This window comes from Cygnus atratus, chromosome 22 (genome assembly GCF_013377495.2).
Source record: "Cygnus atratus isolate AKBS03 ecotype Queensland, Australia chromosome 22, CAtr_DNAZoo_HiC_assembly, whole genome shotgun sequence".
Lineage (NCBI taxonomy): Eukaryota > Metazoa > Chordata > Aves > Anseriformes > Anatidae > Cygnus > Cygnus atratus.
The window spans coordinates 6,187,213-6,200,992 of NC_066383.1; the positions used below are offsets into that span (position 1 = coordinate 6,187,213).

Sequence of the window (13,780 nt, forward strand, 5' to 3'; positions counted from 1 at the left end):
CCGAAAATAATTGGGGCCATGCTGTTTCTGCTTCTTATTTCCAGGAAGGGATTCCTTCAGACATTTCTCAGGTTTTGTCCCGTTCCTTTGAGTAGCTATCAAGTGGCTGACCCGTATGCTAGACATCATAGTGGTCTTCTGTACCGTAGCTAATAATTGGAAGGAGGGGTGACAAAAAAAAGTGATCTGCTGACCAAGCCAACCTGTTTCTGTCAGTCACCATTGGTATTTCAAGTACGTCTTTGCAGGAGGATTCCTAATGTGAACGGGAAACATTTTCTATGTAATTCCCTTGTTACAGGAAAGATGAGTCCAAGGAGCCTATCGTGGAAGTGCGGACTGAAGAGGAGCGGACCCCCAACCATGACGGGGGAAAACACACAGAGCCCAACGAGACCACCCCACTGACAGAGCCAGAGTATGTTGATAACCATCGATCTTAGCACAGTGTCAGTCCAGTGCCCTTAGTTGCCTTAATCCCTGATCTCTAGTGCACGTGACTTAGGGCAGGAAGAGAGGAAGACAGGTAAAATCTCCGTACTTGATTCCCAACATACTGGTGAGAAAACGCTTCCTCTTTTTCCTGATTGACTCCAAGTTCCAGCACTGGAGGGTGAATGAAGCAGTATTGCTTGAAAGGCTTGTCTCTGCTGGTCCGGTCCAGTGTGTAGATCCAGCACCCGTTGTGGTTTGTTGCAAGGGATCCAGAGCAAAAGTTAGACCTGAGATGGCACTGAATCCTGTCTGAGCTCAGCCCTACCGATGTCTAATGAGCATGTGAACACCCTGTGGTGAAAGTAGCCCTCTATACTGACAGCAGCAGAGTTGCTGTGCTCTGCATGTTGGGGGAGGCGTGGTAAGTCTGATTATTCCTTGGGAGGGCTGAAAACTACCTACAAATTTTGTTCGTATCAGAATTTGTTCAGGACCTGAATCTGTGAATCCCTGCTAACAGAGTTTCAATAAGGTTTAAGTGTTGCTCACTGCCTACATTAAACTGTTTCCTAAATTGGTGAGGTTCTAGTGCCTTCCAAGTACGTTTCCAGAACTTCTGGAGTAATAAAAGCAGCAGCTCACTGCAGGAAGCTGCTGAAATGCTTGGTAATGTTTGGGTCAGGTTTGGGATTGATGGAACAAGTTGGGTTCCCTCAGCAGGGTCACCACAGTGGTGATGTGGTCAGGTTCTTCCACCTTCGTTGTCTCACCAACTTTGATTAGGTTAGCAGTGGGGCCCACTGCTCCTACGACTCTGCTGGAAGTCTGTGTGAGGCGAGAGGAGAAAGGAGGCCGTGTCCACAAGCAGTACAGAAATGCAGAAGTGGCGCACTGTAGAATAGCTGGGATTTATCTTGTCATGATTTTCTTGCCTTGTCTTACCAGGGTTTTAGCTCAGTTACCTTCCTCTACAAAGGTTTTCTCTTAGTTAATAAGCCTGTGGTGGTGTTCTGAGGCACGCTGGCTTCTCATGCAGTAAGAGTTCTTGTTTGTTTTTTCCAGCCTCATCTGTGTACTTCTTACACTGATCAGTGCTATAGCACGGCTACTAAAGTGTAGTTAGAGTCAGACGTTGTCCTGAAGCGAGCCTTATTCCATCTAGAACAATAGGCAGACGTGAACGTGCTCAGAAGGGTGGAAAACATCATCCCAAAGCTACATGTGTGTATATATATATATATATTAAGTGTGTGTATGAGAAAACATTCTGTGCTGTCTGATGAAGATCTGAGACTTCTTGGCAAAAGGATATGGCCAAGACAAGGGGGAGAATTCAGGGGTCCTACGCCGGGACATTGTTTCATGGTTACAGATGGCACCAGGCTGCAAGCTTAGGGAATTTGTAGAAAGCTTCCTTGTAAGGTTAGGTGTAAGAGGAAGAGAGGGAAGTTAGGCTAAAAGAGAAGATTCTCTGCAAGTCGATGGGGTTACGTTGACTAAGACTTGAACCAAAATCTGCGTGAACAAGCCATTCCTGAAGGTTGTGTCCTCTCTGCTCTTCCTTCTCTTCCTAGTTGTCCTTCAGTCGTCCCTGCCAGCCCTTGCTACCCTTTGCACATTTGATCTCTGAAAAGTTTCTCGTTCTCTGCCTCCATGTTGTGTTTGTGTCATAACCACATGCCATGCTGCTGCTGCTGCTGCCGTGCCACCCACCTGCCTTCTCATGCTTACGCTCTGCTTCCCTTTCCCTTGCTGTCGTTTATGGGCTTCATTGTCTCTATTTCTCTTCTACTCCTGTCCTCTTCACAGGCACACCGCCGATACCGCAGCTACCGTTGAGGACATGCTGCCTTCTGTAACTACGGGCACCACAAACTCTGACACTATCACTGAAACTTTTGCCACTGCTCAGAACAGCCCCACCAGCGAGACCACCACACTGACCTCCAGTATTGCCATGCCAGCCGCGGCCATTCCCGACTCCAACTCCATGTCGCCTGGCCAGGCTACTCCAGCCAAAGGGGGAGCCGCCTCAGTCTCTTCACCACCGCCCTCCTCTACCCCCAAAGTGGCCCCCCTTGTCGATCTCAGCGACACCCCGAGCTCTACTCCAGCTGCTAATAATTTGTCTTCAAGTGTCCTGTCCAACCAAGGCGCAGTGCTCAGCCCCAGCACTGTTGCTAATGTGGCCGAGACCTCCAAAGCGGCAGCTGGTAACAAGTCGGCTGCCCCGACCCCTGCAAACCTCACTAGCCCTTCAGCTCCGTCAGAGCCCAAGCAGGAGGTCTCGAGCACCAAGAGCCCCGAGAAGGAAACTGTGCAGCCCAGCACAGTGAAGAGCCCAACAGAGACAACCAAGAACCCAAGCAATGTGAAGAGCGAGGCTGCTTCAGGCAGCACCACAAACCCTTCCCAGAATGAGGACTTTAAAATGGACGAAGGGACCTTCAAGACACCAGACATTGATCTTGCAAAGGATGTTTTTGCAGCTCTTGGCACTACTACTCCTGCCAGTGTGACTAGCGGGCAAGCTCGCGAGCTTGCTTCTTCCACTGCAGACAGCTCTGTACCTGCTGCACCTGCAAAGACCGAGTATGGCTGCCTTTAATCTTCTGTTGGTTGTGTGCTGTCTCTCTTGTGCACTGGTGCTTGTGCTGTGTTCTTGTTGGGTGTTCTCTGAACTAATCTCATTGTTTCCATAGCAAACTAACTCACCAGTAAACCAACTAAGCAGGGCTTGGCTTTAAAGGTCCAGGAGGAAAGCAGGAATAGGCTGTGCCAGGGCAGCAGAGAAAAGACAAACCCAGGAATTTATCATAAACGTGTGATTCTTTATACTTTTCTGCAGTTTTATCTATCATAGATTATTCTTTTGTGAAAGAGATTGGAAACAGTTTGGTTTGGTGCAAAGGAAGCGCTGTTCTCTGAGGCTCTTGAGTTCCTGCAGCCACCCAAATTCCATTTCCTAACAGATTAGTGAAGCCAGTCGGAATTGACATCAGTGTAAGGCAGGGCAGAAGGTAGTACTGTGTGAAACTAAATTGTGATACCTCTGGGTTTGTGCTTGAAGGGACAGGATAAGGCAGAGGGGTAAGGCAATGCAATGCGATCCTGTCTGGGAGAGGGGGAGCACTCACAGTTGGGTCAGGAGAACTGGGTGGTGTCTTTGTTGTCCTGGTTCATCAGAGACAAGTCTCCATCCACCATTCTTGGTCACCTTTTATACCCAGCTGGTTCATTCAGAGAGCGCCGGCACGCCCCGAGGCGGGACAGCCATACAAGTCCTTTGGAGCCTTATTCCCTCTGGCCAGGACCCACCTTTCTCAGCTGAAATGAGTCTGCACCTGGTGTTTGGCAGGAGATGCCGTACCTGGAGAGTGAAAGCCTGAAGTCCCCACCTGCTAACTGGGGGCAGGGTCCTCAGCTGTTAGGCAGATGGCGGACAAGAGCGCTCTTGGTGTGCCAGTTTGGGCAGTGGTGGTGACAGAGACGTTAGAGCAGAAGCTTGGAAAATGCTGGCTGAATGAGCCTCTCTTTAGGACACAAGCGCTGAAGTTCCCCGTTCCTTCGGGCTTCCTATGTGGTCTCCACGTGTTGACAAAGGCAGAGAATCAAATAGAAGGAACACCGCCTCTTTCCTGCCTGAGCAGGGGCTGTGGTTTGTAACTAGAAAGACTCCTGAACAGGCAGCTCAGATCTGGTCTGGGAGAAGCTCCCGGAAGGCTGAGTCCACACCGCATCTTGGGCTTTGGCAAAGGAAGGCGTGTTGGTGACACGGGGCCCTACGCTGCCTCAGCTAGACTGCTGCCAGGACCTAAGTAGCTGCTCTTGAGCCAGGTTTGCAGCTCACGCTGATACCTCTAAGCTATGCTGCAGCTACCACAGTGAACGCATATCCTAAGTGACAGGTCTGGTTAGAACTTCTTCCACCCTCGTTTCTCCAGGAAAATTGCCTCATTCTGGAAGCTTTGCATTTCATCCAAAATAAAGCACGGGCCTGGGTCGTCTTGCTTTGACACTGTGGTTAGAATGGTGCTCACACATCCACAAGAGAAGTCAGGCAGACATCGCAGAGCCGAGAGTTAGGCTTTTTCCCACAGCGGAGTGAAAACCCATGCTGTTTTACTCTGTCCTTCATCCTAAGGCCCTGGTCTCCCAATCTCCCTTGCTGTGCTCCTGTCCTCTCCTAAATCGGGGGACGTGCTGCCACGTGATGGTTCCACAGCACTGCCTTGTGCCCCCCCAGCTCCAGATCCTCCCTGGGATGTCTGGTGGCTCCCCAGATGCCCCGGGGCTGCAGGGAGCCAGGCAGCTTGATGGGCGCGGAGAAACCCTTCAGTTCCCTGCGGGTAAAAGCTACCGCCCTGTGCTGCTGGGTGCTACAGAGACGTGGCGCTTCTGACTGCGAAGAGAGTGTTGGACAGGCAGGCGTCTCTCATTCTTCAGTGAAGTGCCAAAGGCAGGCTGATGAACCTGAGCTGTAGCCTGGGAAGCTGTTGACCTTCCGTATGCTTGCGAAAAGGCATCTGACAGAATCCACTTGTTGTGTTTCCTTCTGCGTACTGTGAAATTCTGAGAATGAGCTCCTGTAGAAAAAGAGATTCGCTGCTAGAGGGGCAGTCTGTTCCAACAGGACGTTTGGGTGACGTAATTAGTGATGGTAAAAATCCAATTCTTTTGCGATTGTGTGAGGTTTCCTGTTCGTTCCTGTGGCATTTCACACCGCAGCACGCCTTGTGCTTCTGCTGCAGCCTAAGACCAGATCCTGCTCGTGTGTCAGCTCAGGGCAGGAGGGAAATCCTAGAGCTAAATGCTGGGGGGAATGGAGGGGAGGGGGACGGGAGGTTGGTTTTATTTATCTTTGCATCTGTCAAGGAGCTATGTTTGAATGTTTCCAGAAACATATTCTTTCCTTATCGCTAATTCACCATAGATGGTCTGTATTTCTCTGTCTCTAAACTGTGCCATTTTGGTGATTCTTCCTCAGGAAAACCCCAGTAGAAGACAAATCTGAAGTGCAAGCAACGGAAACTAAGACACCTCCAGCAGAAGTCAAGACGGTCCCAAACGAAGCCACACAAACAAATGAAAATGAGAGCAAAGCATGATCAGCGACAGATGAAAAAAATGACAGAACAACTTCACCCAAGCATTTAAAACACGAAACACAACACACATCTCATTCCTCTAGTGTCTGTTGCCTTTTTTTAAAAAAAACAAAACAAAACAGAAAATGCATAAACGGGGGGGGGGTTCTCTCTTTTTCTTTTTTTTTTTCTTTTTTTCTTTTTTTTAAAAAGATTTTTAGAAAGGTTCTATTTGTTGTGCACTTGCTTTTAAAAAGTAATACATTTTAAAAACAGGGTTAAACCCACAACCAAACCGGGGCTTAGCTGACCCTGTATATTCAAATAGGCAAAATTGCAAATACCAGTTACAACATCGTTGAGGAGCTCAAAATCAACTAGTCTTAGGCAAAGAAAAAAAAAGAAAGAAAGAAAAAAAGACCCTGTTCTTTCCTTGGTTAGTATACTAGATATAACCACTGTACTGCTTGACTACTTGGTACAGATGGTCCTTAATGAACAAAGTCCACAATTTATTTTTATACTTTTCAGTCGAGTTTGAAATATGTAAAGCCTCATAAATAAGTTATAATTTCTGTTCACCTTGTATTTGTTCAGTATGCAAAGTGTCTTGAGCTCTTTGTGGCTGAATTCTGTTCTCCACATTAGACATTTATTTGGGGGGTTATTATTTTTTTTTAGGAAGAATGCCAAAATTGCAGCTTCGGGGGATATATTTCAATTTGCAGTATTCAGACTCTACATTTCTTTAAATTTTATGTTAATTTTTGCCAACTTTTGTTCTTTCCAGTGTTTACAATTGACAAATATTTTTTTTAACTTTTGTTGTGTTTAAATGTATGTGTAAAATAGCTGCCTTTTTTTTTTTTTAAGTGAATCCAGTCTATAGATACTAGGTTAGCAGCATGCTTGCTTTGCAAAGGGAGACATTTTTAAATATCGATGTTTACAGTAGTTTCCCCTTTATCTTTTTTAATTATTATAATAATTATAATTATTATTATTATTTCTTACTGGAGTAAGAAAAAGAGTAATGCTGGTCTTTGGTTTGTTTTTTTGGGGGGTGGGGGGGTGGGGATATTCCAACCACTTGTCACCAATCGAGGTCTGTACCCAGCAGTCCACATAAACACACGCTTAGCTTGGAATGAGAGAGTTGCTGGCGAGAGTCCTTATATGCTTAAATTTATGAAGAGTGTAAGTCCCTTGCTGGACCTGGGCCTGACTGCATAAGAAAAATATCATCTCTGCTTTTTTAGGACATTCTCCCTTTTCCTTCATGGAACCCTCCCAGAGCTTTGAGAGGCAGAAGAGAGATTGTACAGTTAGGGCTGGGCTGGTCTTCTCTCAGATGTTCGAGGACATGAGTTTCTCCTTAATACGTCAGTAAACGCCGTTTCCTTTGACCCCAGAAAGCTGATTTAAAAGCAGTGACTTTCTGCACTTAGAGAAAAATGAAGTTAGCTTTTGAGGAGTGGTAACACCAAAAAAAAAAGGAACGTCCTTCTCTCATGTGGGTGAAGTTCCTGAGCACAAGGATGCTTGGCAGCGTGTGAGCCCCCTCCCGCAAAGGCAGCCCCAGCAGGGCACATCTGTCCGTGGGTGCTCTGCAGAATCAAAACCATGCAATCAGTGCTTGGAAAGCGGTGCCAAGGCTCCCCTTGATTCCCTGGTCTTTGGATCATGTCTTTAAGAGTCAGAAAAGGGGCTGATGCGGCATCATTGTGCAGGGGGGAGCTTATCAGTGGGAGTTATCATTGGGAGTCACGGAGTAATACCGAGATTTAGGGGTGAGAAGACGCTTGAGCAGAAGGAAGGCAGAGGTGTACAGGGGTAGACCAGCCCGTTGTATAGAGCTGTTCCTTCTCTGGGGGGGGTTGTTTTTTTCTTTTTTTTCTTTTTTTTTCTTTTTTTTCTTTTTTTTTTTTTTAATTCTACTTTAGATCTGCAAGCTTGTGCACTGTGGGTGCGTGACTATTTTAGTGTGAAACGTGTTTTTTGTCATAGTATTGAAATAATTAAAAAAAAAAAGCTTCAACATAGTTTGAATGTGGAAGGTGTAGCGGATAGTTCAGATTTGAAGAATTTATTCAGGAAAAAAAAGAGAACAACTCTTACGAGGAACAGAAGCCTTTAAATGAAAAACAAAACCGAGCTGACGATGGCATCCATTCCGATGTGCGAAGGTGACAAACAGAAGGATGATGGGGGGCAGAGAGACTGCGGTTTGGCTCAGCTAAAGTGAGCCACTCTCGTTGCTGTGCTCTTCTAAGTACGCAGTCTTCTCCAGTGGCATCGCAGAATTTCAAACTGTGAAAATAATGGTTTTGTCATTTGCTAAGTGTGGGGTTTTTTGCATTTTTTTCCTCAGCTCCTGGGGATGGAAATGGAGGATGACTGGATATGCAGGCACAGACACGCATGCAATACCCATCCCGAGCAGGACATCAGGGCAGGATAGGTCCTCACTTCAAAGCCTTGTGGCAGATTTGGCCTTTGCTTGACCCAGGACAGCGGTGTTGGTGTAAGTAAGGCAAAATGTGGTCTGTGGTCCCTAGGGCTTTTTCTTTTCTAAGAAATCAGTCCACCGTAAAAACTCACCATGGTCTGCAGCTGGGGAGAGTCCTTGGGGCAGCGGAGGACTGACTGGTGGCAGGCAATACGTACCTCTGTTCCTTGGGATGGCCACAACAGCTTGTTCCTCATTTCTGTGACGTTTTTGACTGCTGTTGTCCTCTTTATGTTATACCTCATAAGTTATGACCCGCTGAGAGCTGGGCAGCCGATAGGGAACAAATGCTAATGACCAGAAACCTGTCCGGGGACACTGGTCAGCGCCTGCCGGGTGAAAGTTGGGACTGTCACCTGGGCTGGCATTTCTGTCGTAGCAGGTAACCAGCTGAGGGCCCGATCCACCACCCAGCCACGTCTTTAGAAATTACCCTGCTGGCTGCAGTGGGTTTTTATCAACTGCTGGAGTGAGCATCATCCCAAGGCGGGAGTCACCCCGTGGTGCCTGAGCCCTGGGTCTGTCTGTCCTCCTGCTGTTAATGCTCCCGTGACACCGCCTGACACCCAGTGCTTGTAGATTCATTCTGAGGAGTGTTTTTATAGTTCCCCTTACCAGAGAAGAATTTGTTTTAATTTAGAAGTATCCCACTCCGAAGATAGCTTAGGCTTCATTGGTTTTATTTCACCTTTTGAAGAGGGACCAACCTGATGCCGTTTGCGCTGTATATGTTTATATATGTATCCATGCCATACATATATATATCTATATGGCAACTCAGACTGATCAGCTTCTAGTTGTGGAGTGATTGCATTTCATGCTGCACCATACGTAAAGATGATGAGATAATAGTGCATCCAGTTGTTCAGCTTTTAGAGTGGAGTTTTATTTTCACACTTTTCTATGGAGCCTTCAAACCCCAGATTTTCACACTAGGCTGTTTTGATAGTTGTTCTCAGACCCTCCATTGACATCCTTACCCAGCATTCCCTACTTTTGGGGGCCTTCTATCTTGTTAAAAAAACGAAAAAACAAAAAATCTTTTTACCGAGTGAAACATCGATTCCACCTTTATTCCCATTCTCACTGGTGTAAATACTGATACTAACTGAGGATTTTGACTTTGCATTCTGTCAGAATACTGTGTTCAAATAAAAGTTACAAAAAAAAAAAAGCTCACGCCTACCGTCTGCTCTTCTTCAGATGCTCTCTGCTAGGTCCCGTGCGCAAGCGTGGGTTCCCTGGGCTGTATTTGCATGCGCGTTTATCTCCCAGTGTTTATCATCCAACCATGGGATGCCGACAGCATGAGCCAGGCCCTGGGCTGTAGCGAAGCAGGGAACACAACCAGGTGCGTAACGGTGCCAGTGGGCACCCTGCGTGCCTTTCCGAAGCCCTGATGTGCAGAAGGAGCACCTGACCGCACGTGTCTCCACTGAGCAGCGCTTCCCAAGTGCTGAATGCTCTACAAGAGGAGTATTTTTGAAGTTTGAGCCTCTGTCGCACCTCGGGTTCTGTCCTTGAGATCACTAGCACACAAATGCTGTTTGATGCCCGCTGTGGATCTGAGTCAGCCGGGTTTCCCATAAAAACATTGCTCTGTTCACTGGCTGTGAGTGTTGTGTGTGTGTGCGCACAAGTGTTGGCTATAAAAGTGGCATTATCACATCCCAGATCAGGGCCCTGGCCTGGGCTAATGTTGGACTAACATAACCAAATTCAATTCTGTCCTAAGCACCGATCTCTCAGGAGATGTGGACGGGGAAATGAGAGCTCTGGTACGTGGCAGTACACGGCTGCCAGAATTGTTCACAGAAAAAAAAAAAGTGGTAAGTGTGTTGAGCTAAAGCACTTGTTATCCCAAGAGAACGGCTTTGTCTCTTCTGCTTCCTCGCCAGCGCTCCTCTTTCTCTTCCTGAATGCAGCTTGCCATGTGTTTTGCAGTCAGTGTTTGAGCAAAGCTGCTGTGACTGGCCCCGTATGTGCCTGGTGCTACTGCTTTAGAAAAGGCTGTCCCAGTCTCCTCTTGGAAAATGACAGCAGGCTGAAGCAGTCAAAATCGATGTTAACTTATAACGTGGCTTCCGTAGGAAAACCACATCTTCGGGCTCTGAGTACACCCTAGTCTGGGGGCTGAATCCTAGCCCGAGGCAACACAGATCCAATCCCTTTATTGCTTTCATTTCCAAATGAATGCAGCTGAACAAATGATTCGTGCCGACGCTGTGCTTCAGGGTGCATCGCTGGCATCATTTTCTTCTAAAACCCCTTCTCAGTTCCTCCTTGCAAGGCAAATGTCAGAGCAGGTCTGCTAATGAGGGATCGCAGTTTCCCACCCCCTGTTGGAGACAATGGCCCAGAAGTGTGTGCAGTGGCAGAGCAGCACGCTGTGGGACCATCGCCCCGCCGTTGGTCTGGAAGCCCCGCTCAGCTCTCTGGAAGCTTTAATCCACCGGGAACTGGGAAATGTTTTTGTTGCTGATGTAACTGATAAACCCCAGAGCAAACACCGTCACCGTTCAAAAGCCTGAAACCTGCAGAGTCCAAACTCCTGGAGGAAAGGAATTTGCTGGGAAAGGTGTTCAAGCAGAATCAGGGTTCAAGCAGGGTCCATGTCCATTGAATAGTAGTACCAACAAGTATAATTACTGTTTTCAGCACAGTGAGACCCTGCAGGAAAACAGCCACGTCTCTCATTTCTGTATAATGGTAACCAAAAAGCAACTGGAGTGGACCAGAACACTGCATGAGACAAGAGATCTGGACAGAAGTAAAATGAAATCAAAGATCATTGAGAATTACAGGGAGTAATTACAAAGAAAGTCCAAGAGGTACTGCCAGCGGCAGTAATTCTCTCCGACGGTTAAAGGCAGGGAGGCTGGGCTGAGAGCAGGGCAGGACAACAGCAGGGCTGAAAGCACCAGGGCCATTTTGGTGTTATTGTCATGGGGCAACACTCACATCCTCGTGGTACCCAGAAAATTCAACCAGGATCAAACACTGTGCTGGACTCCAAGCAAAGCACGAAGGAGGACACGGGTGGCAGAAAGTGCATCTGTGTGGGGAAGGAATAAAAAGTACAAGCACGATCATCCTAACAGAAGTTTTAGAAGTTTTTCACAGAACAGTGAAAACGGCTCTATTTCCAGCAAAGTGGAAATTTCCACCTGAAAATGAAGTCTATGCTGCCTGAATTTTTGGAGATATTCTCAAGCCCCCCCACCTTCCCATACCCCCTGAACAATTAAATGGTTCTTGGATTCTCGGCAGGGGGAGGCCAGCTTCACTGCTGCTACATCAGCAACCCACAGGCCTGCAGCAAGGTTATGGGTACATCGGGAAGGTGCAAGGAGAGAACAGATGCAAGGGGAGAGTGAGCTTGAAGACGTTTCCTTCTGTTGCTGGTAGACTCCGCTAATGACTGTGTGATCCCAAATGCACCTCACCAATCCTAATAAATAGGATATAATCCCTGGATAGGATATAAATCCCTGACAGATATTTTTTCATATATACTTAGTATGTTTTGATCCATAGCTATAATAAAAACCGATACAGATTTATGAATAGACTTGCAAACACTTCCAGGACATCATTTTAAATGCTCCTGCACAGAGCTGTATGGCAACATGACCACCCTGGCACCATTTCTGTGAAGGCAGCTCTGTGCCCTGCACGTCCCCAGGTAAGCTCTCCCCGTTAGCTGCAAAGTGGCAGGAAAATCCTGCACCTAGCAGGGCTGCACCGAGCTGAGACGGGGAGCAGGCGCCACAGCCACACTCGCCGGGAGGGATTAAGCAGATCTGCTTACAGCGGAGGTGTTGCCTTCTTCATAAGCTGAACGGCACAGCTGACCCAAGATTTTCATTTCCTTTGCTGTAATGAAATCTCTGCCTGGCTGCTAAATGAATCCCAACTCTACTTTCCGCAGCCGTGTTATTAGCTTTGTTCTGCCCACAAGAGGCTCACGTCCTTCAGCTCTCTCCTCGGGCTTCTCTGGCTGTTGGGTGCAGCTGGTGGGCACGGCGCTGTGCGGGGGCACTGGCACGGCAGGGGCCCCACAGCAGAACAGCACCGCGGCCGCCCTGGGAGTTACTCTACAGGAGCATGTGAAGGGCACGGGGAGCGAGCAGCGGCTCTCCATGCAGCGCTAGCAAATTGCTCTCTTCTGTAGCCCTCCTGCCGAGCCTGAGGAGCAGGAGGAATAAACAATGGATCTGACAGCGGAATGAACGGCAGCTTCTTGCATGGGGAGAGAATGGGAAGCTGAATGGGAGGGGCAGAAGTAAAGGCCGTTTTCATGCAGGTGATGTGAGATGCCACAGCTATAATCCAAAAGGCTTTGGATCCGGGCCGCTGACCCAGGGGGGTATCCGGGAGGCAGGAGAGGAGAACAGAGCAGAGCAGAGTGCAAAGCTGGCAGCAGAGTGCAGGGGCAGCTGGACTGCAGCACCCAGTGACAGCCTGCAGGAACAGCGTCTGCCCATCTCCCACTCATCTGCAGGGGTACATCTGCAAATTCTCAGCGCTCAGAAACCCTCCGAAGTGCCCCCCTTCCCTCTCTCTGTCTCGCAGTGCTGTTGCAGGAGAGGCAGAACCCAACGCTTCACTCTCCATCAGCACACAGGGCTCGATGCTGCTGCTCACATGCAGCACCCAAGGGACAGGAGAGAGAGGCAAGCAGGGAAGCCTGGCCCACATCTGCCTGCTGCAGCTCAGCACCTCCAAAGCAGACTTAATGAACCGACGAGCCCAGCTCTTTGTTTTGCCTGTGGCTTATTTATAACATTTTTTATTCTCTTAGACCTTAGGGGTGGCTTTATTCCCTTGATTTCCTAGGATAACGAATACAAGCTAGACTGCTGAGCATCTCAGCAATATAGCTATTGCCTCCTGGGTATTTTTAATTGGACACCATAGACACTGGATTTGAAACAGCTTCATTAGTGAACCAAGCCCCGCCCCTGGGATGGAGGTTTGCATGAGCAGAGCTGCCTTGCAGCAAGAGGAGAGAAGGAGGCATATTTATTAAATGTGCATGAAAGGCAACTCCTGGCAGCCCTTGGGGCCGGGGGCTTGCAGGGATGGTGCAGCTCAGCACCCTGTGGTCACACACAGCCCAGGAACGCATTTCTCCTCGCAGCAGTGCGGTGGGGCGCTGACGGGCAGGAGGATGAACGTGGCTGAGATTTGTAAGCTCACAGTGAGATTTCTAATTTCACGCCCAGCAGACACCGCAGTGGCCTGTCCTTGGTATTCCACGTCTTAGGCAACGCTGCCGCTTTCAGGAGACTCGCCAGAGCACCTCCCTCTCCGTTTCTCACTTTCTTCTCCTCAGATGGCTGCGTTACCATGTCTGGGATTAAAATACCCTGGGGCAGCAGGGACTCAGTGATGCTCTGAGGCTGATGTCTTCCAATTGCTGCAATCTCCAACCTTCTGGGTCTAATAATGCGTCTCCAGAGCATGGTGGCAAGGCCCCATCGGGCTGTAGGAGCCACACAAGCTCTCGTGCGTGAACTGATGGGGACGTGCTTTGGGTGAAGTGCCCATGCGGGGGGACCTGGATGCAGGGAGTGCTCTGAACCTCGCATCTGCCACATCCCAGCAGGGCCACATGGTGTAAAGGAGGGCTGGGCAGCTCCTGAGCTCCTCGGCGTGTGTGCTGCCGGAGATCAGCCAGTCCCTGCGTCGCCTTTCCTGCATCTTCATCACCCGGCGGGCTCCGGCATTGGCAGCACAGCTGGGC

The 13,780-nt window shown here is 48.5% G+C and overlaps 1 protein-coding gene across 2 annotated transcripts in view; it reads left to right on the top strand.

The window, feature by feature from the left end:
• The window catches only part of NCAM1 (neural cell adhesion molecule 1), a 111,740-nt gene extending 105,255 nt beyond the window's left edge, over positions 1-6,485 (top strand). The window contains exons 17-19 of one of the 2 annotated variants that reach the window (XM_035555698.2): positions 302-418; positions 2,245-3,027; positions 5,423-6,485. In XM_035555698.2, coding sequence (XP_035411591.1) covers positions 302-418; positions 2,245-3,027; positions 5,423-5,543 — 1,021 coding nt within the window. In that variant the 3' untranslated portion in view covers positions 5,544-6,485. The remainder of the gene's footprint in view (positions 1-301; positions 419-2,244; positions 3,028-5,422) is intronic. The other variant, XM_050715040.1, reaches the window with a different exon arrangement.
• Positions 6,486-13,780: the final 7,295 nt, after the last annotated feature.